Below are 27,627 nucleotides of genomic sequence, written 5' to 3'. Positions count from 1 at the left end.
GGCATGCTGTGCTAATAAAGTATTGATGAGACTAATAGATATATTAATTTTGTTAATTAATTATTTGTAGCCTATAGCACAAGATATTATACGATACCTCTAAAATACTGTTCGATATTTTGAATATCGAACAATATCGTAGAGCTGTCGTAAAAATTGGCATGCTGTGCTAATAAAGTATTGATGAGACTAATAGATATATTAATTTTGTTAATTAATTATTTGTAGCCTATAGCACAAGATATTATATGATACCTCTAAAATACTGTTCGATATTTTGAATATCGAACAATATCGTAGAGCTGTCGTAAAAATTGGCATGCTGTGCTAATAAAGTATTGATGAGACTAATAGATATATTAATTTTGTTAATTAATTATTTGTCGCCTATTAAAATAAGATATTAAACGATACCTATAAAATACTGTTCGATATTTTGAATATCGAACAATATCGTAGAGCTGTCGTAAAAATTGGCCTGTTGTGCTAATAAAGTATTCATGAACTAGATATATTTGTTTTTTGATAATTATCTGTATGATTAGTGCTAAACTGCTATAGCTGCTTATTAATGAGTGAACATACTTCTTAGCCTATTAGCGCATGGCACTATGATACATTTATGATGCTTATCGATATTTTAAATATCGTACAATATCGTAAATATTTTGTAATAATTGGCATGTTCTGCTAAAAGGTATTGATGAAAGCAATAGATATATTCCGTTTTGTTGATTAACTATGAATATCATTTCCCTAAGTGTTATCTTTTTTTTATTGACGAGGTAAATTGATAATTCTTAATCTATTATCACAGGACAAAACTTCTACGATATTGTTCGATATTCTAAATAGCACACAACATTAAGTATCGTAACAATATTATCGACATTTTGTACAAATAAAATATTATCGTCTTTTTATTGACGAGGTAAATTGATAATTCTTAATCTATTATCACAGGACAAAACTTTTACGATATTGTTCGATATTCTAAATAGCACACAACATCATGAAAGTATCGTAACAATATTATCGACATTTTGTACAAATAAAATATTATCGTCTTTTTATTGACGAGGTAAATTGATAATTCTTAATCTATTATCACAGGACAATACTTTTACGATATTGTTCGATATTCTAAATAGCACACAACATCATGAAAGCATCGTAACAATATTATCGACATTTTGTACAAATAAAATATTATCGTCTTTTTATTGACGAGGTAAATTGATAATTCTTAATCTATTATCACAGGACAATACTTTTACGATATTATTCGATATTCTAAATAGCACACAACATCATGAAAGTATCGTAACAATATTATCGACATTTTGTGCAAGTAAAATATTAATGAGGGTCATAGATATATTTTGTTTTGTTGATTAATTATCTGCCATGCTGTTGTGCCCAAACTGAAGTACTTATTGTATAATCAACGGCTGTGCGGGCAAGTGACACGATGAGTTAGAGAATCCGATTTTGGCCGTAGTGTAGAGAAAGTAAAGAGACAGAAAGAACAGAAGAGAAGTGATCGGGTGAGAATAGAGACAGAAAAAGACAGAAGATTTTCTCCATCACTCCCTTCATGGGTGGAATGTCTGAGAGAGACTAACCTGCGGTGAGAATGGGGAGAATGTAAGAGAACATGTTGGGTGGCCTAGGAGCACTTCGCATTACCTATTTCTACCTCCTGGACGAACCGCTTCATAGAAGTTTTGAACTTCCCTACCAAGTCGCACCCTGCAAGAGAAGGAAAGACGTCAGAAAAACACAATAAAAATAAACAAATAGCAAATAACAAAAAGAAAAACACTTTTTAAGCCTTGCTTTCGGTTGTGTTCTAAAAAGAAGGGAATGATTATTTTGGTCATAAACATAAATATCAAAACATAATTATAAGAGAACAAGATCTTGAATAGAGATTTCTGAACTAAATTGGTATTTAAAAGAATCATAATATACTTAAAACTTTTAATATACAATATGTACACTAAAATCCTAACATCCCACATTGATTTCAGTAGGGCGATATCTCTTCCCACAGACTTAGCATCTAGGTATAATCAATTGATCATGTGCTACATGGTGAGATTCCTTGCAGCGCCATCTGGAGTAAACAACAGATGTTGCATTCCTATTTTAAAAGATGTATAATTTACGGGGTAGGGAATTATTTACTAAATTGTAGAGTATATTCAATACAAAAAGATACTTTGAATGTAATAAGAATACAACGTTTAAAATGATCATTTGTTTGGTCGTGATTTCCAAATATTGTGATTAAACAACTTAACAATAGAAGAAACACAATAGAACAACAATAACAATAGCAGAAACACAAAAAAAATGAAGGCAGAGGCCTGGATAGTCTGGTTGGTAGAGAGTTAGATTCGCGTCCCTTAGGTTGCGAGTTCGAACTCCGACGGCCGAAGATTCCCCGTGTGCTTGGTGGCTGACGCGCGTATAAATCTGTCGTGGTCACAAAGTCCTCCATGTCGAGAGTAATACCACTGGGGTACTGGATCAGGGGTGATCGTTCTCTGATTCAGGTCTAAATTACGATGTGTGAATGAAGTCCTCCCCGTAAAAAGGGTTGAGAAGTTTGTGTAGCTAAGTCGTTCTCTCGGCTCTAGATGGCACTACTATAAAAACAAGAGACGCTCCTCTACCGGCTTAAAATCGCTGTCTTTGTAAGTAACTGCGGGTTTGTCTATGATAAGTGCCATAAGAAACAGCAAACAACACAGAAAAAATAATCTTTTAAGCAAATGATCAATGACATAATGCATTTCGAAAAAAGGAAATAAAATTATTTGCCGATAACTAATTGTTCTGTTTTATTTCTAATGCTTTTCTGGCGTTTCAATTTGAAATCTCAACTAAACATATGCGTATTTTACACACCTTGTTCTTAGCATAATTGCGCTAAAAATGTCTTCAAAGACGCTAAATCAAAGACGATCTGTAATTTTGAAACTAAACTTTTTTCTGATATCTTGTACCGTTTTTGTTAAAGGAAAGCTAATTCTTCTGTTTTCCGTCAGATGGTACTGTAACTTATCTCACAGTGAATCACATGGTCAATTTACTTTAACAAGGCACCCAGTTTCTGGCAATAATTGTCGCCCTTTTCAAATTAATGTGGGGTAGAAAGATTTAAGGGCATACCTCTATATTATTAGGAATTTTTTAATCAGATATTCATTATTAATAATTTTCTTCTAATTTATAATAATGTTTTCGGCTTTTAGAATTTGTTTCAGTCTTCATATTTTTAAAATAAGATTTTCGATTTTTAATATATATAAATTTACCATAATAATATATATAAATTTACCATACATTTTTTCTAAAACAAAAATCTGCTGAGATAATGTCGTTTTTATGTAATTGAAATTTAATTGAAACTTTGTAATCAATTAATAATTTTAATTCTAAAATTATCAAGATTCTATTCTGCCATCGAAAACACTCAACTTTTCAAAATTTCAGTAAGTTAAGTAAGCATTTCAGTTCAATAAATATGTGTTAACAGAAGTGAGAAGAAACCGATTTCAAAATTTCACTTTTGTAATATGAAATAAGTCAGTTTCAATAGGACATGATGATGCCTAAATTCAAAGATACTGCATGTCTATCAGTATAGCTTTGGGGAAAAAAAAACTGAAATAAAAGCTCATTTAATAGTTAGAAGTTGCGATGATTTTAACATTTAATATCTAGTTTTCGATTATTTAAGTGCCTAAGAGCATTATGTTTAAACGCAATATACAATCTTTTGGGAGAAATATAAAACACATCACAACCGAAAATTATTCAAATGCGAAATGAAGGTCTGGGCCTTTGAGAACTAAAACTTAAAAAGAAATTATTACAAAGAACTGTCCTGCACTGGAAAGCAATACTTGACACTGAAAATAAGTTTTATTTTTTAAATTGTATGAAATATGATGTCTAGCTCAGTGAAATGAAAATTGTAGGTTGCTCTACTTTTAATCTCAGTGCCTTGGTTTGCAATCGAAAAAGGAATAATTTTTTATTTTTGTACGTACACAGCAGAATTCAAAAGCTTCATATGCTACAAATTTGCAGTATTATATATAAAGTTATAATGGAGTTTATTTTAACCGTTAAGAAATCATATACGATTTGAAAGTTTAAAAACTAAAGACCAAAACAGAAAATCACTTTATTCTATCCATATCTGAAACATTTATATGCAATGCTTAAAACATGCAAAGCTACAAAAATATGCCGTACGAACAACCAGATCCATTATTAGTTTGGAACTTTTATAATGAATTAAAATAGGTATCAATAAAAAAATTTGCAGCGTAATATATATATATATATATTGAAGTAGAATTTCACTACGTGGTCGGATCTGAAGACGCTATGCCACGGGAGGTAACCCAGCAAGAGGCAACACGGAACCATCTTCAGATTACCGGCGAATCAAGGAGCCGTACCGTAACATAAAAATGCCTCTCATTGCGGGGATTTAATTCTTTTCATTCATTTGAACATTTTTTTCCATAGGAAACTATCCTGTCGACTAAATAATATGTAACATATTTTTTGTTTAAGTAGAATACAGGTTCGAAGCAGTGAAGAGACTTGGTATTTTTAATTACGTTCTATTCTATTCCGAGTGGCATGCATGATTATATACAAGAAAACTTAGTGTGGCACAAAGCAGAAGTAAGAAGGGAAAAAAGAGGGCCATACAGATGATCACTAGCCTTATATAACATTGGATTTCTGGCCAGGCGCCAATTCAATACACGTGTGACTTTTGACACGTTTTGAAGGGTAAAAGTATCACTTTCATTTAATACGTAGTACTGATGGCGCATTATTTTTACAAAGGGATTAATTAAACCGAAAGTGGAATTGGATCACGAAATAAGAGAATATTTTAGAATAAAGTTACTATGGGCAAATTAAGATTTTATATATATATATATATATATATATATATATATATATTGCTGTTTTACATTTATGCAGTTTCATGTTAAAACACAATAGCAAATGAAGAAATTCATTCAAAATTTCAATGCTTATAAAATATCTGGAAAAGAATTATACTCTTTATAATTTACATTCAGAAATTCCGTAATGAAATCCCATGTTTAATTTATCGACCTCATTCCCTTCACAAAAATATGGCAGGCTGTATTCTAAACATGCAAGCTAATCCTGAAAGATACGAGCAACTGTATCTACAAAGCACTTTGGCAACCGCGGGAATACATAACAGGAGATCAGTATTATACGAGATTGTACAGCTCTAATATAATTATTACAAAATTCATGATTGCTTATATTGTTAGTGAAGTATTACTTTTTATGAAATTTACTGTTCTTATATAAGTATGTGCATTTACTTTTCTAAATTCTAAATTAAAAAACAACTATAACTTACTTAAACTTACTGGACCTGTAATATGAAACTTTTACTAAACCGTATCAAAATTAGTAGCAATTTTTTCGTGATTTATGTGAATTCATATTAGATGTGAGTACATTGTACGAGTTCCATATTGACTACAAGTTACTGGTAAAGTTAAAAATTTTCTTTAAATCTCTTTATTTACAGTTATTATGCTTCCCATTAGTGAGGTTTTATTTTCCTTCTAATAACAATATATACTTAAAGTAAATGGGGATTATTCGAACGATCGCACTTTAGTTGCATAAAAAAAAGAATAATATTTAATGAACACTAGAACTACCAATACCCTCATTTTGACAGTTTTCAAATTTCATGCTTAAAAATTTGGATATAATTTATGTATTATTCTACAACTTTATGATGACTTTTAATGAAATATAAGAACAATTATATATTCCGATTGAATTTACACTCGTCCATTTTAATTTGCATAGTCAATATGACCTACACATATTTATACTATGAACCATAAAAATGGCGGCTTTAGCAATTTCAAAATTTATAATATTTTATGGATCCTCTATGGAATGGTTGACATCAATACGTATTTACATTCATTTATACATCGCTTTCAAACCTTTCCTAGAAAAATTTGAATAACGTTTTTCATATGAAATTATATTGATTGATCTAAAATGTTCGGCAGCCTTTATAATGGGATCTATTTCATTCCAATTAGGATTCAGTTTAGGACTGAAACCTCTGACTTGGTTAATGTAATCAAGTGTTAATGTATTTGTTTTGGTTTGGTTTTATTAATAATTAATGAATTATTATGTTAAATATTGTTTTCGTTAAATTATATTAATTATTTACTTAAACTAAACCAAAAGTTATAATAAAAGTCATGGTAATTAAAAATCCGTCTGTTTGACGGCTGTAAAACTAGGTATATATTTAACATCGGTAGTTCTAGTGTTAACTTAATTATCATGATATATTCAACAACAACATATTATATATTTATTCATAGTATGGAATATATCAGAATATTTTATAATTCTACTTCTGTAAATAAAATAATCGCAACTCGAATGTCCAAATTTTAAATTTTGTATTGGGCGAAACCGTAAACTCAACCTCTAATTTCTAATTTCAGAACAGAAGATCTAATCAGAAGAAATCACAATTTTAGTGAAGGCATATAGTCAAAACTTTCCATTTTAAGAAATGCAAATAGCGCATAAGCATTTTGTAAAAATGAAACTTTCAGATTCAGTTGTTGAGAATTTTAAGCAAAGAAACATGAAAGAATAAGCTACGTTATAAGAGTTATTATAAAAATTGTAATTTATCCGAAAATTACACTGCTTATTAATTCTAAAACAGCTTTGAAACAAAATTTTATCAATATGATAAAAAAAACTACAATTAACCACTCTAATAACTCAAAAAAATTATCATATCTGACAGACCTAAAGCTGAAAGAAAGATGTACGAGTTTGTTGATAAGATGAGCTTAAAAATCATAAATAATTATAATAAACTACAAAATAAAATTCTTACAAGAATTTTTTCGGCATGAAAGCCAATGTTTAAAAAGACTATATTACATTCTGTGAATACGCATCGTAAAAATTTACAGCGAAACTCTATTTTGGACTTAATGCCCAAAAATAAATACAAAACAAATATACAGTGACTCCCAAAAGTGTTCGTACACTAAGGAAATTTGCAGAAATTGTGTTCTATACTTCTTAATAAAGCATTTTATAAGTTGGTTTTTTTTAATTAGCATCTTTAAATAGTTCTTAATAAAACTGAACAAATATTTTTATAAAAAATCAAGTAGTATTGTTCTAAAAAAATAAATAAATAAAAAACGTCACAAAATTAGAACACAAAAGTCTTCGTACATCTAAACATTATTTATTTAAGTTCATCATAAAAATATCTTTTGCGGCTTATTTTTCTTCTAATTGAAAAATACACTAAAATCGTTTGATTTCAGTATTTAATATCACAATTATTTATTCTATTTACTTTATTCTTAGATATAACGCGCATTCGTAAAGAAACGAGTTTAGACGTACGAAAATTAATTATATTTCATTTTAAAGCTGGAAATTCAATTAGAGGCATTGCAAATATAACTAATCTACCTCATTCAACGGTGCAAAGCATAATAAAACGTTACAGAGAGGGAAAAAGAATTGCAAACAAGCCTCGTAATGGTCGGCCTCAAATTCTGTCAGCTAGAAGTCAAAGAAATATTGTGAGTAAATTTCTAAAAAATCCACGTTTGAGTGCAATCAAGTTTACTTCACAATATAATGAATCAAATGGAACTTCTATTTCCTGTGAAACTATTCGTAGAATTCGTCGGAATGCTAGTATACATGGCCGCTCTGCACGAAGAAAATTCTTTGTAAGTCAGAAGAACAGAATTGCTAGGCTTAAAATTGCCAAATCTATGATAAACCAGCCAGAGAGCTATTGGAATCGTGTCTTATTTGCAGATGAAAGTAAGTTTAACATCTTTGGGTCGGATGGGAGAATCATTGTATGGAGAAAAAAAAAAAACGAAGAACTTAATCCCAAGAATTTAGTTGGAACAGTAAAACATGGCGGTGGAGGTGTCATGGTTTGGGGGTGTATGTCAGCGGCTGGAGTAGGCAATTTAGTATTCATTCATGATATAATGGATCATAGAGTTTATATAAATATTCTCAATAATAATTTAAAAGTATCAGCACAAAAATTGGGCATTTTAAACAAGTTTGTGCATTACCAAGACAACGATCCTAAGCACACGGCCATGAATGTTCGTCTTTTTTGCCTCTATCATTGCCCTCAAACCCTTAAAACACCAGCTCAATCACCGGATTTAAACCCTATAGAACATATTTGGAAAGAATTAGAGGTGCGAATAAGAAGTCACGACATTAAATCGAAAATTCAACTGAAAGCAGTAATGATCGAAGAATGGAACAAGATCGGTGCAGAAGTAACCGACCGTTTAGTTAAATCTATGCCCAAACGTTTAAAAGCTGTTATAAAGAATAAAGAATATCCTACTAAATACTAAATATTTAGAAAAATTTAGAAAATTTCATATTTAGTGATGTTTTTTTAAAGTGTATGATCACTTTTGTGTCCTATTTTTGTGCAATTTTATTTATTGTCATTTTTTAAAAAATAATTTGCATCGTAATTAAAATTTATTCTTCACTGCTTTATTAAGAACTGTAAAAATATGCTATGAAAAAATTTTCATGTAAAAATAAGAATATATAATGGTAAAATTTAGAAAATTTCATATTTAGTGATGTTTTTTTAAAGTGTATGATCACTTTTGTGTCCTATTTTTGTGCAATTTTATTTATTGTCATTTTTTAAAAAATAATTTGCATCGTAATTAAAATTTATTCTTCACTGCTTTATTAAGAACTGTAAAAATATGCTATGAAAAAATTTTCATGTAAAAATAAGAATATATAATGGTAAATAATGAGGTTTTTAATTGATTCTTGTTGGTGTACGAACACTTTTGGGAGCCACTGTATGTCTTCCAAAATTAAAATAAGATGTTGCCTTAAAGCTTTTACTTAGAAATCGGTATGTTTTGTATTTATTACAAGAATGAAAAATATTAAAACTAATTAAATTTGAAATTAGATTTCAAAAAAAATTAAAAACAGCGTTTTGCATTTTAAGGAACAGAAAAAAAATTATTATTGTTATTTTTATGACAATAATTTAATTTGCTGATAATATAATTTAATTCACGAAAATTCGATTGCAAATGCTCATTACATGCAAGCTTATAAAATTATAATTACAATGTAAACATCAAGTGAAAAAATAAGGAAAAAAGTATATATATATAAAACATATAGACAACGAAAAATAATTTAATTGTAATTCTGTCTCCTTTATAAAAGCAAAATTTATCTTTTTCGTATAAAATAATACTCTTTACCATAAACAAAAAAAAAAGAATTCTTTTATGTAATATGTAAAGAAAAAATACAGTATAATTGTTTAGGAGTATTTTTTACTTCGTATTATGAGAGTTCGTCAGTATCTTTTGAAAAAAAAACAGCATCCAAAAAAAAAAAAAACCGAAATTGGCCATATTAAACTATGAAATGAAGAAAAAGAAACATTAAGGTAAAAATATATAATAATAGGAACAAATTCCAAAAAAAATGAGAATATTTAATTAAAATTTTCAAAGATAGTGAATATTTCATTTTCAAACTTAAATGACTGGAAAACAAATTTTGTTCTACCGCTTGTTACAAATTATTAATTGGAAAAAACGGTGGCAATGTAAAGGAAATGGAATGAAAAAAATTAAATTAAAAATAAAATAAAAATATGAAATGAAAAATAAATTAAACAAAATATTAAATTACTTTTTTAAAAAAAATGAAGGAATTAACTATTTTGTAAATAAATTTAAAAAAAATTCTGATTATTTTTGACTTTTATTTAAGCCATATTTTTAGAATCTATCTCGAAATTTTTCAAATATTTTATGTCTAGTCATGTTAAAAGTTTTTCTGGAACTTTATATTTATTTGCTCATGGCAATTTCATTGTAAGCAACGAGAAAAATCGTTTGCATTAAATTAGTTTTGCTATTAGTATCTAAGTCTAGCTTAGTTATATCTTTAACTTTTTTTCTTAAAGCAACACAAAAGCTGTTGGATATAGATATGCAAGACAATTTCTATCCTAAATTAAGAACGATTTTCTAACATCAGCTCAAATGAAGGTAATACTTTTTTGTTTCTTAATAAATATTAAAAATAGAATTTTTGAAAATAAAATTGTACAAATTTTAGGAGTAATTTTGGAATCGTTCATGGAAAATAAAATAATGTTTTCGAATTTGTAATAATGTTTTACTTTACTGTTGATATCAACGATGAAAATAGAGATTTACAACGATTCTTGAATGTTGCTGAATCGGTGCCAAAATCAATAATTACTGATCTTGGCTTCCTCTTTTTCTATTTTGGAGACAAAGGTAAAGATTCTGGAAAATGCAAGAATTTTGGCTCTGTTTCTATTAGGACTTCAGATATGGAGATTCTTCTGTAAAGTTCCATATTCTTTTGGGAGATTATAAAAAGCGCTCAAAACAAGATGATCGGGACAGAGTGCGTCTAGGCTTTTGCTTAATTAATGGCTTGCCATTCCCATGTTGCTGCAAGTGCCGTCTTCGTGTTTTTTACGTATATTTCAACTTTTTATATAGTATAAACCTCTATATCCTGTTATTGAAATTGCAGGATCTTTTGTGCTATACATCCACCAGAACGATTTCGTAATAATATATGCGATGTTTCCATATCAACGATATCCGCTCCTAAAGAAAGTCTAAATGCTTTAAAATATGAAAAAAATTATGGATAAATAAATAAGTGGACAGTGTAATCAGAGAAACTCCGTCAATTATCTCAGAGATTGCCTTACAATCTCAAAATGTCATCATGAAGAGGTATTACTAAATGTTGGAACTCTGATCAATTTGCCTTTAAAAAAGTTGCTGACAAAATAGTACTTATTCATTTAGTTCTCTCAGGAAACTTGTTTTAAAACATTTTGTGAGAAATATACTAGGAGACAAGAATTAAATAAGAGAAACCAGAGACAAGAAGTCAATAAGAAATAGATGTGGTTGTCAACATGATGAAAAGCCAGATGTTTCCACAAATTTTATTGAAACCAAAGATTTAATTTAACAGTTTTTTACTTAGAGATAATGCACCCACTTCTTGTTTAGAGTTTTCGACATATACTTTTTATGTCTGGAGGCCCTTTAAACAGCATATATACGGTTATGAATTTTTAAAATTGTTTTGAAGCACAGTTATTCCTTTGGCGATAAGGAAGAAAGATTTACAGATATTTTTAATGGATGCTAAATGGATTCCAGATCGATGATCTCGAAATTAAGCAATACAATGAAGGTTACAGAAAATAAATTAATTTTAGGAGCCGAGATACAGCAATCCTTCTATTCACAGTCGCGGAGAGCATATAAGCGGAGGCACTCACATGAGTGTTTGTTGTTTCATTGAAGAACTGATCGCAGCAGAGCATATTCTTTAGTTGTTTACGCAGAGTCTTTTTCTACTTAGTGATTAATAGTCTGCTTGTTTTGTTAATATTTAGAGGTGTTGTTCCTATATGCCTCGATAATATTTTTTCTATCTGTGTTTCTTATTTTTTGTGGAATATTGTGCTGTATCTATTACCGAGCTTGCCGAAATTCTTGTAGCTTCCATCTATGAGACAATTTTCGTAAAGATATCACAGTTAGAGAAACTGAATAAATATCACCAAGATTGGAGAAACACTTTCCCGAATGTCTCCAAATATGTATTTATGAAAGCGCATGCTATATAAATGTATTATCTCGGCAGATGTAATTGAATAAAGCATCTTTAAAAACCTGTCATTTCAATTGAATTGATTAAATTACTCTGATTTAATAAAACGCAGTAGGATATTATAAAAACAGTTAATAGCTTGAAGGAATTTATTTTCACTCGTAAAAGTCAACTCACATGACATCAGAATCACATCACAAGCTGAAATGTATATGCAGTCTGACATGCAATTTTATTTCAGATAATGTAACAACTTAAGATATCTTTGCCTTAAGCAAGAAACGTAATAAATTTCAAAATGAAATTTGAAAGCTCCATGTGACATTTAACTCATTTCGCTAAAATTTAATCTGGGTGTAATATTTTATTTTGCAAAGTTTACTGTGGTCATATGAATTAATTGAGCGAATTTAAATCAATATGTATTGCGTCAGGGAATACATTAATTGAGACTTGTTTTTCTTTAAAATATTAATGTTGTAACTATTATTGTTAAAGCTGAAGTATTCTCGTGGAAATTTGAGAAATTTTTAATTATAGAGCTATTTTAATTTATAGGTAAATATATTTTTAAATAAAAGTGTACACAGATATGAAGTTTTCTTTAAAATTAGGAAATAAAATATGGAGTTGCGTACATATTGCTTTTTTAGGAAACAGCTTTGAAACTTTAATAGAATTTTTAACAGCATTTTGTTAGTTTTTAGAGGGGCGACATTCTTTATAAATTCATTATGAAGTCTATAAAAATAACAGACGAGTTGCAGGAACAGTTATTTAATTACTTTCTAAGTACCACATTTCACAGGACGAAGCAAACACTAACACAAAAATTACTCGACACTCACTAGAATGCAATCTAATAATGACCCCCAAGAGGATCATGGGATATATGCCTTGACGTTAATAAGGTAACGCCATCTGTTGTATCAAAAGAGAAGGTAAAAGAGTTGTGTGACTTCTACAAATTATAATTAATAATTTTATCCATGGAAACAAATTAAAATTCATTTAATGCAAAAGTTACGATTTTTTTATGAATTTTTAAGATTACTGAAGGAAATATGTAGTTTTAAAATAAATAGTTTCACTTATTTCAAGATTTGAAATTAATTTCTCTATAAATTTCTAGTTTAAATCTAAGAAATTTATTTTTGCATGATTTGTGGCTCTATTTCGCTTCAATGATTCTTAACAGAAGCTCCGATTTAACGATGAGAAGCCTTGTAATGATAATTTCTTGAGTTTTTCCGAAACGAAATGTGTTGAAAGTTTTTGATTTCGTTTATTTCTGGCTAGCCAACAAGGATCTGATAAATGAAAACTGCTAAACTAAGCGTTCATCATCCTGACAAAAAGATTTCCCTCTCCCCTCCTAAAAAATAACTTTAAAATAAAATAAAAGCCATAAGATTTATTTTCTCTTTTCTCGTATGCTTCCATTTACGAAATTCATTTACACTCGTGACTAAAAAATATTGTGTTTAGTTGTAAATATGGTGGATTTTGTGCTGGGTCCCACTGTGTAGTAAGGGATCTATCGCTTCCAGTTCACATTTAAGTTATGAAATAGAAAAATTATATTCTACATTTCACTGCAATGGAAACGAAATTAATATAAAGGACAAAAATTGCTTGACATTTTTGTTTTGTTTTGTTTTTGTTTCCAGTCAATTCAATGAAGTTGAAAATTTATCATATTAGAAAAATGGAGATAAATTGAGGGCCAGAGATTTAGACTTAAAAAAAAAATAAGAATTTATAAAATGAGTCGGTATTTTAGAAATCTTTTTTCTATCAGCAAGCAATTTAATCGAGTCATTTTAATATTTAAGAAAAGAAATTCTATGTTAGTGAATTTTAGATTCTTAAAGTGTTTCAATAAAAAAGAACATCGCCTCTAGCTGGTTATTGCAGAAGATTTGTTTCGCTGCATTTCGTGCCTCTTGGGGTGTATTGTTGCAAATTAAGAATAATGAAGTGAAGTTATTTTATGTTTAAATAGCAGGCGTGGTCTTCCCGGAACTTTCTCGCAACTCTCTTTGAAATGAACTTATATGTATGACAATAGCGAAACATTCTATTAAAGTGACATTTTTAACGTTAGAATGCAGTAAATACACAAGCATCGGAAAAGTATATGTATATTTTGGACGCCTTTTTCATGAATGATTAAAACCAAAAATGGGCGCAGAACTACATTTACAATTACAAATCAAGTAAGAAATTTCGCATACTTAATTTCATTTCCGAGTTAACGTATTTATATGCTTGTAAAAGTGACCTACAGATACTCAACCATTTGACAGAATTAGTTCTAAATTCGGTGTCTATCTACACATTAAATTTTAAATATGTGGCCAATTTTACCCATCTAGTTCTCTTCTTTGTGTTGTTATCCAGATTTATATTCGGACAGATAGACTTCGTCTCAATGTGATTTCTTTCAAGAGTTGATAAAAATCTACAGATTTGGAAAAGATATCATATACTAAATTTCATCCGTCTAGATCAATGCATTTTTTTTTCAGTTATCTTGTTCCCAGACTGATAGATATAATATCAAAAATGTATTTTCTGGACTCAGATAAGTATATATTCATCAAAATCTGGAGTTTGAATTTTTTTGACGATTACAATACTTTTTCTTTGTATATTTCGTATATGGGAAAGCAAAAAAGGAAACATAAATTTAACAAGCCTCTTAAAATTTCTAAATGTGAATAAATCCAGTAAACTAATTCAGTCAGTACGGGAAGGCCGCTAGCTCCCATTGAATGAGGCTAATGAGTTGCCTGGATAAACTACAAAACTCCTCACCCTTTCTTTAATACATTAATTTATTAAATACCTGTGGTGCATGCTTTGTGCGTTAGAGATGCTCACCCAGATTGGTTTGATTGTGCAGGGAGGTTTACTAAGAGCATTTAAAGGTAGGTTTTTGAGGAAAGGTAGATAATTTTTCTCATCTTTGAAAGAGAGACTTGAGCCTTTCAGCATTTTTAGGTATCTGAACTAAAACGAATGAAATAGTTAGTTATAAACACATTTAAACAGAAACTCTTCTAAGTATCGTAGAGCCTCGTTATCAGTCAATTCTCAATCGCCATGGGTGGCGATATAATACGAAATTATTAATTGAAAATGTGGATAAAATATTTATTATCATTAGGCCTGCTTGTATTGCTGTTTGTAGGGTGTCAAGGTCAGGAGGTCTAGTGACATCCAGAATCACTGGTGATTCCATAATGTATTGATATCATTCGTAAATGTATTTACATTTTAATTAATCAGATTTTCGTTGGCGTTTTCTTTTCCATTGTTTTATTGCAGAAATCAAAAGGAAAATAAGTGTTGTTTAATTGACATATTACAGAACATACTAGTGAGGCTAGCATTGTTAAAGTGATCAAAAGGCTTGAAGCAAAATCTATAAAATAAGCTAATAAATACATTGAAAAGTAAGTAGAGTCCTCAAATGTGAATTTAAATTTTTAAAAAGATGGTATAGTACTGCAACCAGAAAAAAATAATTAATCTACTATTATAAGAAAATTGATTTTTTTCTCTATAGATGGTTTAATTACTTCTTATTTTTCAAGTAATTTTTAAAAATATATTTAATTTTGGTGCCCTTATTATCTCTGGATTATCATCATGAACTATTAAAATACTGAATTCAGTGTATTATGAAGCGTATATGGTATGGGTTGTTTATCACTTATCTGCGATAACCCCTTTTTCAGATTTCACTGCTATTCGATTAAGAGGATAAAATAGAATTTCGATTTTGATGTAAATTTCGTTTTAAGATCCAGAAGAACAGCCAAGAAGTATCTAGAACGTCGACATATCTGTCAACAAGGGATGTGCGAGCCTTTCTATGCGTATAATCGCAACGGCATTTTTCCGAAGAAAGGTAGACTGCCTTATATAAATATACATAAGCAAATGATGCCGAAAATGCGTTAGTTATCTTGTTCAGACAGAAAATTTATGGACGGTCTTTGGAATCTCTCCAGGAAAATTTGAAGTTGCTTCACAGTGCAGATAGTTTCATCGTAAGGAAGACGATAGTTTTGTAGGTAACTGTACGGATATCGGATCATTGACCCCGACCTTGGCAATTTTGGTGACAGATTGTAGAATCTTCAGGAATTTTGGTGATAGATCCATTAAAACGCGATTTAAGTTGATCTTTCGAGAACCTTCTCTGCCTTGAAAACTATAAAAGGCCGTCAGACTGAACTGGAGGCAGTCGTTTGAGTTGAGCTCTAGTTATTAGTTGAGCGAGTTCTCTCCTTCTTTGAGCATTTCGAGTTGCTTATCATTGTTGTGCTGCTTGCGTTTTGCTGTTTGCTGAAGGTGCTGCTGTTTATTGCTTGTGTATGTCTTGGCTGGGTTTTGTTGTCTGTTTTTTTTGTGTTAATTAAATGTAGATATTCGTTATTAAGGCCTACTGACTGTGTCACCATGACTGTGACTTGATTGTGTCACCCACTACAACGAACCCATTGAATTTAGCGGTATTTCTTTAGTAATATCCTCTCGTTATTTACATATTCTTTGCAAGTATTAAATCTTCCGTTACGAGATCTTAATGTAAAAGAGAACCGTAAAGATGATAAGTTATTAAGAGATGAATTATTTGCCTTTTCTTTTCATGTGAAGACATTTCCTCTCAAATTTACATTTTTTCCAAGATTAATTAAAAGCATTCATGGTAATGTTTCATTCTTTTTCACCTTCCAAACTAATTTCAAATCAAAAATCATTTCGGAGATAAATTTCAAAGTTATTCACAATATATCGGTTAGTCTTCGAGATGCGTTTGATTTGTATAATAGAAGATATTCAAAAAAAATTAAGCTAAGAGTAAACACACATAAGCACAAATTACTATAAAATGCAAGGCTTTAAACCAAAAGTTTGTTAAGTTCATCAGATTAATTCAGCTTAAAATGTACATATGCATGCATTGTATAAACGGATTGAGGTTTACTAAATATGAGGTTTTTCGCCTGTTTTGCTCTGAAACTGGGTGTATATATGTTATTGAGAAAGTATTGCCAAATATAGAGTTTTCACTTGTTTTTTTTTTCGTAATTAAACCTATCCATATAATTTACAAGTACAAATTAAAAGTGCTCCAAGTACAAATTAAAATGCTATTGCCCTTGTTTTTCCTCAAAACTGAGAGTTTGCATGTATTTTACTAGTACAAATGAGCTACTACAAAATATGGTGTTTTCACTTGTTTTTCTTTGAAGCGCATATATGTACTTAACAAGTACAAATGAACTACTGCCAAATATGGATTTCCACTTTTTTTTCTTTGAAGCGTATACTATACTTTACAAGTATAAATAAAGTACTGCCAAATGTGGAATTTTACTTGTTACGGGCTTGACATTACTGCATCTTCGTTAGCATTTACCTCATCTGGATAGCATTTGAATTATTAATTCCTATATGATTTTGACATGTTTTATGGTCTTTATCTCTCAGAACAATGCGCACGCTTAATTTTAAATTATTCTGCAATTAAATTTCATCATTTTTACATGTTACATTCTGTCCTACCAAAACGAACTGAGAATTAAATGAGCAATAACAACAAGGTTTCTTAATTTCAAAATTAAATATAGCATCTCCAAAAGAAAAACACATACACATCGAACAAAATAAAAAAAAAGGATTAAAATAAAAAGGAAAAAATGCTACATAAAGTGCAAAAGCATTTTTTTAAATGGAAGTGAATGCTTTCCGTAACACACAAAACAACGAAACAACGGACACACATAGAGATTTTGCTTGTGATGGCTTTACCTGAGTTATATATAGCAGTCATGACGAAGTCGAAGTCGAAAGATATAATTCTACTTCTACACTACTTCACTACTTTAAACTTTTCGCTGTCATCACAGGGAGTCTTAATATTCAAGTTTTAAAGCACCCTGAAAATAGATACACCATATTGGAACTCTTTTTACTGATTTTCACAACTTCAGATAATACTTATTTGCTATGTTACACAAACATGATAGCTATAATACAAATCTTGATTTTATGGATGATCAAATATTCTCTGTCGTGAATTTAAAAATACTACAATAAATGCGAACAATTGGTGAAAAAATTTAACAAAAAGCAAATAAAAAGTCTTGGAAAAATTCATTATTTGCACCAAAAATTAGTTTTTATTTTCCCAGCTGCAAATACCCATTCGTGTTTCAAAAAATTTTAAAGATGTTTACATCTTGTCAGAAGTCTTGTTCTTGATATGAAATTTGCCATACCTCTTGCCATGGTAACTTAAAAACCCGTAATTGTCCAAGGTGACCTTGGTTCAACTAGCTCAAGGTGACCTTGGATCGACCTTTTCCGAGAAATGTCGATAAATTATAGGCCATAAAATGTTTCTGAAAATTAATTCCTCAAAGATAGTTCTGTATTGTAAAATAAACCAGAAATTTAGTTAAATAGGTTTTGTATTACAATTTTCAAGAAGCTCTGGGTTTCATGTACATCATTATGAAATAATGAAGTGTTTAATAAAAATAGAAGAAAAACGAAATTGAAAAATGTCTCGCAATGTTGTTCACTTGAGAATTGCCAAGCTACAAGTAGCAGGAACGGACTGATTGTTTGGAATGCAACCAACCACAAATCTAAAAGTATGAGCCTTGATAAAGTGAAGGCTAATTTAAAAAAAAAAAAAATTGCTAAGACACTCGGCCTTAAGAACAAAGCTTCAAGGTCATGTCATTTTCTGAAATAACCTACATTTTACTTTTTTACTTTTAACAGTACAACCTTTTGTTGAATGTTTTGGTGCATTATTTCTTTCAGATATCTGTTTTTTCATGATAATAGATTGAAGATGAATTCAAAATATATACGTATTTAAATTTATAATTATATTAGAAGTTTATATAATTATATTAGAAGAAGTTAAAACATCGAACTAATATTTAAATATCTTCTGTAGCTTAGCTCCTATTTGTTACTTTACATTACATAAATGAAAGAAAAGACGCTTAGCTTAGAATTCTGAGCTCGGAATGATGCGAAAAAGAGAAAAAGAGCTTTCTTGGTAGTTTGTCAAAATCTTCATTATATAACCTAGAAACTGATTTTTCCTAATACACATTCTAAAGATATAAGATATTAAAAAGCTATTGCAATTCAGATTCTTCCTATGGAATATTTTTGATTGTAATAAAGTATTGATTTCATTTACATTGTTTAAGTTCTCGGTATATTTCTTAAAAGATGTTTAGAAATGTCATTGAAAAGGCAAGCTTTAATTCCAAAAAAACGAAAAACGAAATTGAAAAATGTCTCGCAATGTTGTTCACTTGAGAATTGCCAAGCTACAAGTAGCAAGAACGGACTGATTGTTTGGAATGCAACCAACCACAAATCTAAAAGTATGAGCCTTGATAAAGTGAAGGCTAATTAAAAAAAAAAATTGCTAAGACCCTCGGCCTTAAGAACAAAGCTTCAAGGTCATGTCATTTTCTGAAATAACCTACATTTTACTTTTTTACTTTTAACAGTACAACCTTTTGTTGAATGTTTTGGTGCATTATTTCTTTCAGATATCTGTTTTTTCATGATAATAGATTGAAGATGAATTCAAAATATTTACATGTTTAAATTTATAATTATATTAGAAGTTTTTTTAGAACTTCGAACTAATATTTAAATATCTTCTGTAGCTTAGTTCCTATTTGTTACTTTACATTACATAAATGAAAGAAAAGAAGATTAGCTTAGAATTCTGAGCTCAGAATGATGCGAAAAAGAGAAAAAGAGCTTTCCTGGTAGTTTGTCAAAATCTTCATTATATAACCTAGAAACTGATTTTTCCTAATACACATTCTAAAGATTAAAACTTTATTGATTCCAAGCTAATATCTAACGGTATGAAACAAAGAATAATGAAGTCGAGAATAAAATCTCTTTTAACTAAGAATGTTTTCTAAACATGATTTAATTTTGTCTCATTGAAATCATATCATTCATCAAGTACATTGGCTTCGTGTGTTTTTAAGATAAAAGAAAGACCTAAGGATAAGGTTTCTAAAACAAGTAAACGATCATACAATTTCATAGTAATTTCTATCACAACTACTTTTTATATTAAATATGGCTCATGGAGGTTTACTTTACTGGAAATTAATGAATCTTATTAAGTGACCTTGACCATTTCTAGGGCCGTGGGAAGTATGCTTCCCACCAAATTTATCAATCTTTGTATGAATTTATGTAGGTTGGCATCAGTTATGACAAACTTTTTTAGAAAGACAGAAACAATAGAGGCTTCAGTTATTTATCTTACACAAAATGATGTGTCTTGATTTTTTACTTAATTACTAATTAAACTGATTAATTAATTAATCAACTTAAATTTAGCTAATAAGCTAAATGAATTCCTTTTCTTATTCTAATTCCAAGCCCAAAAATATTTCAATATGACTAGAAAAAAATGGCCCTTTAAAGGGTTAACAGAGAAATTCCTATTCAGACAAGCCAAGCCAAATGACTGAAAGAATAGATCTGGTTTCTAAGAAAAATAAAACCCATCATGGGTATCTTGTAAATGGAATCCTCGTAAGGAAATGTGCTTATTATGAGTTTCACTCATTTGATTATTTAATCAATCAGACAAACGTGTGCATAGGATAAAAGACTACGGAGTAACCATTTATCTAACTAACCGTATAACTTAACTAACCATATACTGTGCCATTAGATGAATCAAGAGTTAACCAGACCTTAACTCTTGATTCATCTAATGGCACAATAATAGCCATAGTAGTATTATTGTGCCATTATTATTAGATGAATCAAGAGTATGGATAACTATTCAGAAAAAAAATTCATACACTCTTATTTGAGATAATAACCTTGAAGCATTTTGTTTATAATAAGGTGACAGTTAATTACTCTCTCGTGTACGTAATATAGAGAAAGAATAGCAATCGTCAAAAAATTCGAACTCGAGATTATGGTGAATCTCCACGCTTCAGACCTCCTTGAGTTCAAAAAACACATTTTTGGAAAATTCCACTTGTCTACCCTTGATAAAGATAACTCAAAAATGCTTGAGCGAGATGGTTGAATTTTGACACGCGGTCTTTACACGAAATTTGCATATTTCTATCAGATTTTGTGTATCATCTGTTCAGATGAAGTCCGCCTGTCTGGCTGTTCGAATATAAATTAACATGATAACTATTCAATGAAGAGAGCAAGATGAATAAAATTCGGTACACAGATTTAACATCTGTAATGTAGACATCTATCAAATTTTCATCCTAATCCAATCCTGAATTGACTGTCTGTCGGTCTGCCCTTTCAGAAAAAAAGTAAATTAGATAATTTAAAAACGCAATGACTTAAATGTATGCAATTTGGTATTGGATTTTCTGACTACAAGTGCAATTTTGTGCCAAATTTTTGTTTTAATCAGTTCAGAAATATCCGTCTGAAATTCAGATTTGATTTTTAGATACTAGTAATGCATGCTAGGGATTAATAGCCAAATAACTCGCCAAGAATGACACGATCGAGTCAGTAAAAAAGACTAAACTCACGCCAAAAGTTAAAGTTTCGTAACTATTGTACTTCAATGCCATACAAAGCGTCCTGTGTAATGACAAGTTTATTAGAGAGTATGCGAGAAAGTTTTGGAAAGACCACTCCTGCTGGTTTTTTAAAGTAAAACTTAAGATAATTTATTTTGATGTAGTTTAAGCATATCTGAGTTAAACAAAACAAAATTCATCAAAATTTACTTTAAAATATTTTTCATGCTATTAAACTTTCCAACCTCAGACATTTTTCAGTTTTTAGCCTCAGATCCTAGGCTAATTTCAAAATTCAGATGACAGCGGAAAAATTTAGATATTTATATTTCAAATACAATTAATATTTATATGTAATTTACAAATAGTATCACAAATCAAATTGTTTCCAATACTTGAGATGCGATTTTTACTTCACCTTAGGTAAGAGATTTATAATGATTTTTAAAAATACATGTTCAGTTTAAGAAAGTACTGTGAGTCAATACCAGAATTGCTTAAGTTTTTCCATTACCTTTAGAGATAGATCCTCAATGATTACTCTTTTTAAATCTGAAAAAGTTTAGAAACAACGGTAATCAAATTTAAAATCCCGCCCAACTGCTTCTCAAGAACCAATTCAAACTCAAAGTTCGCAGCCGATATCCTACCGCCAAAGCCAACCCAAAAGAGGTCACCTTGTTTAACAGTTTGCGAGACTTTGAAGATGCGGCAAACATTTTAAAAGAATTGCAAATTCCCCATTCGCGTAGGCCAGAGATCTCCTGTCATCCAATCTCCTCCAGCAGTCAAACTGTACCATCCGGCCGTCCCTCGAGGATATAAAGGACGTGATTACGGGCCCTCAGGGGATGTATCCTGTCTCTCAATTCCATTCCTAGGGGAGCGTCTCCAAAATTAAATTCCTTTCAGGGCTATAATTCTTCTGAAAAAGTTTGGAAATCACGTATATGATGCTCGATAAACTCTTTATTGAATTTGTGTTTTACTATCAGAATGCTGTACATTTTTTTAAAAAAAAATTACATTGTGTATACTTAGTTGATTTTTTTAAAGTCTCTTATAGTTGCGTGCTTCCTGATTTGCTTTATATTTAAAATTCAAGTTCGTTATAAAATATTTGCAAAGAAAATTTCATTAAATTAAGGATATATATCGCGTCAGAAATAATTCCCAGAATTTTAAGAAGGGTCAGAATATAGCACTTTTTTTATATATATATAAAAAGAATGTTAGGTATAAAAAGAAATGTAATAACCGAAATATTATAAACTCAAGGAATATGGAAGCGAGAATTCCTTTTAATCTAGCATATTTAAAAAGAAAGATGTTTGATATTTTCTGAATTGTTCACATGAGTTTTACGAAAGCTAGTTATTAAGTTTCTAGTTGGGTTAAGCTAGATTTTTAAATTCTTCTACAGAAAAAAAAAGTTGAAAATGCAGAATTTTGGATAGAGGTGTGGGAGTTTAGTTTAGTTTAATCATATTAATGTCCCGTTTTAAAGCAACACTACGGCTATTTTGGGATTGACCTCGTAATTTTGAATACAGGTCAAATGACGAGGACAGCACCTGAGCTGGCACCCTCCTCTTTAAGCCTCTGCATCACACCAGAGGAAGGACGTTTGGCCCCGATGGATTAAAGGTTGAACATGTGAGTACACTGCACCCAATCTATTTGTTCTTAAACTATACATTCAAGTGATTTGAGTCCTTTTGTACCAACCAAGTCTAATTGCGAATTGTGATATGAAAATCGTAATTTTGTTTTGATTTACTATTCATCATAGCTTCTATGTGTTTTACGAAGCCCTGCATTGATTACACATGGATAATTCCTTCAAATATATCAAGAGATAAAGCAAAATATAACAAATATCACGAAATTTTTTATGTCTGTCTCAATTCAACTAATTTTTTCATCTGTAACGATACAAACGCCGTGGAAATTAAATGTGTCTGCATCAAAAGTGCAAGAATAATTTTTAATTTTCATTACTCCAAAAATTAAAAATCATTTTAAGCTTATAATTATTTTATTATGTTTAACTATTTAAATACAACTATTATTTCGAGGATAAATTTTACGATATTTTCTTCACATTTATGTGAACATTTCATAATTATCTATACTACAAATGCTGAATCCATGTATCGAATTTTTTCCAAGTAGCTCTTTTTGTTTTATAACTATCACGTTAAGTATTCGAACAGCCGAACAAACATACTTTCTCTGAATGGAATTTGACAGTAATCTATAAATTAAGTATAAAGACTATATACAAAATGCCATCTGTCAAGCTTAAAATGTTTTTGAGTTATCTTTATCTCAGACGGACGGATAGAAATAATGCCGAAAATGTATTTTTCTAAATCAGGGAAGTCTAAAACATGGAAATTTATCAAAATTTCGAGTTCGAATTTTTGACGATTACAATATTTTCTCTATACTTCGAATAACAGAAAGAGATCCTCCGAATCAATGGATGGTATTATAAAAACAAGTTTTTAATCTTTATTGTTATGGATAATAATCAGAAAAATAAGAAATATCGAGAAAGAATAATGTGCTTTAAGATTTTCTTGTACATTTTTATTGAGTATTAGGCGCTATATCAATTCATGGCAGAATCGATATAATGATACCAGAAAGGTGTTAAGCAACAAGATATATGCGAGTCATAAAATCAGCAATAAACTGTGAGGGTTTCCATCCGCTATTTCCGATAATTCCACGCGCAAATGCAAGTTGATTGCTAATTGATCTAATTTGATATAAATACAAGAAGGTAACCTAATTACAATTCCTTTTGGCAATCCCACAAGTCGTTCCCTCTAGCGAGCTTACTAAAACTTCTGAATAGCGTTCATTAATTTTGCTGTCATTGCGTCAACACATTCTGTATTTCTCTCCAATGAGGATAAAGAGGGATACATTTCAGAATTATGCACTTTTATAGTTTCCTTTTAATATGGCAATATTTTCAGACTGACATAATTCCTGTGAATTATGTGATGCCAAAATCGTAAAGAGAGCAAAATTATGTGTAGCGCACGTGATCCAATGGATTTTAAGGTAGATAGTTGCTAGAGCAATCAAATTTGGCTTCTGGAATTGGTAAAAATTACTTTTTACACAACGTATACTCCTTAAAGGAATTTTTAAAATTTTTAAACTGAACGACATTTAATACGATCCCAGTTAATATTATCGTTGGCTTTATAATATTAAACTTCTCTGATCGTGAGCCGACATATTCAAATGTGCACAAAAATATTCGTTTATTACCACAAGTTTTGAAATAAAAAAAAATGTCTGAATCATTTTAATCTAAAGATAACAGTTGACATTTGTAAACTTTCTAGTTTCATTTGCAAGGAAATATCTAGGAGTCCATTTATTTTTTCATATATGTGGAATAGAAAAAGTATTATATTCGTCGAAAAATTCGAACTCGAGTTTTTGACGAATCTCCATCTTTTAGATCCCCCTGAGTTCGAAAAATGCATTTTAGAAAATGTCCGTCTGTCAGTCTATGACAAAGAAAAAACGTTTTAATCTAGATGGATTAAATTTGGTATACGGTCTTTATATAAAATTTATAGATTTCTATCAAATTTTGAGCAACGTCCTTTCGGTGGAAGTCTTTCTATCCGGCTGTTCGAATATAATTTAACATCATAATTACAAAACAAAAAGAGCTAAATAGATATAATTCGATACACACACAGAATTAGCATCTATAATCTAGACACCTATCAAATTTTGAGCCGACGAATTGACCGTTTGTCGGTCAATGTTTTTAGTAACATGTAAACACAATAACACAAAGACACAACACTTAAATATATAAAATCTAATATGTGATTTTGCAATAACAAGTGTAGTTTTGTGTCAGTTTTGATTCAGTCGGTTGGGAAAAACACATATAAAACTTAGATTTAATTTCCTGTTGCATGCCAGGGATTAATAGCCAAATAACCGGCCAAGAATGGCACAATAGACGCAGTAAAAATTCTAAATTCATGCCAAAGGTTAATATTTTGTAACTATTTTACGCTAATGCTATGCAAGACGTTTTGCTGGATAACATCTTTATTAGAATATATACGAGAAAGTTTTGAGAACAGCACTTTCCTTTGGCTTGCTTAGAAGAGTGTTACATTACTTTCACTTGGATTTATTGAATAGGACAGCTATATTTCTAGGTGTAGATTAAAATATGAGCAGCTAAAAACTATTGATATCTGCGATTGAATTGTAATGTCATAATAGATGGAAGAGGAATAGATTTGAAAGTTAAAGACAAAATTCTTAACATATGTGAAAATTACCTAAAACGAGCAAACATAATATTGCTGAGAAATTAAAATTTCACAATCTCTTGGTAAAATTTTGGAAAACTTTAGCCTTTTGTTAACGAAATGAAGCAATAAATGTTGTGGATCCTGAAGGTTACGAATGTGTTGAAGAAAATCCTATGACAAACGGCGAAATTAGTCAAGGTTTTAATATTTTGAGAAGTGGCGTACCTCATCGTTCAATAAATTTTAAAAAAAACATGCAAGTACTAACAATACATAAATGAATTGTTAAGAAACAATTAATGAATTTTTAATTGTTTATCTATACTTATAATAAAGCTCAATGTGTGTGTGTGTGTGTGTGTGTGTGTGTTGGCGCTCTACAGGTCAGGTCATTTGACATACAGCTACCAAATTTGGTACATGTATACCTTAGAGGTCGAAAATGTGCACCTGGGGTCCCTTTTTTTGAAATTTTAATTAGAATTTTAATTATTAGTTAAAAACTAACTTTCCCGCCAAAAAATCTTCCATTTTCCCCACCGCCAACTTTCAGTTATTTTTTTCTCCCAACAGAATTGAGGCTAGGGTTAACATTTTTCGGCGGATTATTTCAAACGATTCTGTTTATTTTCTTAATGTTTTATGCATTTAAAATTAAACATTGTTAATGAATCCATGTTTCACATTCATTCTGAAGTACTTTTGAATTAAAATAACACAGAATAAAGGAAATTAAAAATGCCTAATCTGCATAGCGTTACCCCAACTGGCGTAGAAAAATTCACGCGCTTGCGTTAACGTAACTGGCGAAGAAAATTCACGCATGCGCATTGTTTTCTGACTGTTGACATGGCAACCAACGGATGATTTAAATTATTTTTAGGTTAGTTGCATGCTTTTGTAATTAAATTGTATTTATGTTAGTTATATATTTTTTGTATATGTTTATAGTTTTAAGTACATCGTTTTTTAAGAAGTTTTTTTAAACCTGTTTTCGACCGATTATTTTAAACGATTCATTTTATTTTTTTAGTGTTTGATGCATTTAAAATTAAACATTGTTAATGAATCGATCTGTTCATGATGAATCTGAGAAATTTTTGTTGAAAAATTCTTGAGATATTACATAAATTAAGAAAGATATTCTTTAGTGCCCATAAAGTCTAAACGCTCAGTGACTCTATTATCAGTAATCATATTATAAAAAAATGCTTTGTTTCAGTAAAGAATATTATTATATTAATTGCAGATTAATCATTTACACTTTAATTTAAAGCATAATTTCTACGAGGGGTAACAGAAAATTAGAGAGATACATATCAGGCTATGACTGAAGGCCCTTATAATATTATGAGTGAATTATATGACTATCAAAATTTGAAGTTTTAAAATATTTTGCCGAAGAATCTATTAAAGTTGGAATTGCGTAAAATATTTAATGGTACGACCGGAGTTTAACCTCCTGCTTGGAGCAATTTTTAAAAGTCGCCAACAACGACCTTGCGAAATGTTCAAAAGCAAAGGAGCAGATGTTCAATTATAGTGCATAATAAAGATTGCCAGCTTTGGAGCGTTATCGCAACTTGGCGAAGAAGGGGGTTAAACTCCGGTTCAACCTATTTAATTATTAAAATTTAAACGAACATTAAGATTGGCGAACCGGCTGGTCGCCAAAGGCGGCTAGTTTTGCAATAAATAATCGTTAATTTTAAAAATTCTTCTCCATTAATTTGATGAAAAATAATTAATTTTGCTGTAATCATTACTGTTATCAATCAGTTATAGTTCTTAACTTACATTAAGTGGCAACTGCTGTATTAGATTTTTAATGAATTAAAAATGAATCGAAATTTCAATATTTTCTCTCGATAACTTTTAGAGAGTACAAATTTTACAAATTAATT

General features: G+C 30.0%; 1 protein-coding gene across 2 annotated transcripts in view; it reads right to left on the bottom strand.

Moving 5' to 3' along the window:
- The window catches only part of LOC129972411 (uncharacterized), a 299,237-nt gene that overhangs the window by 136,294 nt on the left and 135,316 nt on the right, over positions 1-27,627 (bottom strand). Inside the window, exons 1-2 of one of the 2 annotated variants that reach the window (XM_056086545.1) lie at positions 17,647-17,729; positions 1,626-1,752 (exon numbers count right to left, since the gene is read on the bottom strand). In XM_056086545.1, the coding sequence (XP_055942520.1) occupies positions 1,626-1,686 (61 nt within the window). In that variant the 5' untranslated portion in view covers positions 1,687-1,752; positions 17,647-17,729. Of the gene's footprint in view, positions 1-1,625; positions 1,753-17,646; positions 17,730-27,627 lie in introns of those variants that run through there. The other variant, XM_056086546.1, reaches the window with a different exon arrangement.

Source organism: Argiope bruennichi, chromosome 6, assembly GCF_947563725.1.
Source record: "Argiope bruennichi chromosome 6, qqArgBrue1.1, whole genome shotgun sequence".
NCBI lineage: Eukaryota > Metazoa > Arthropoda > Arachnida > Araneae > Araneidae > Argiope > Argiope bruennichi.
This window is presented reverse-complemented; position numbering and strand designations above follow the sequence as displayed.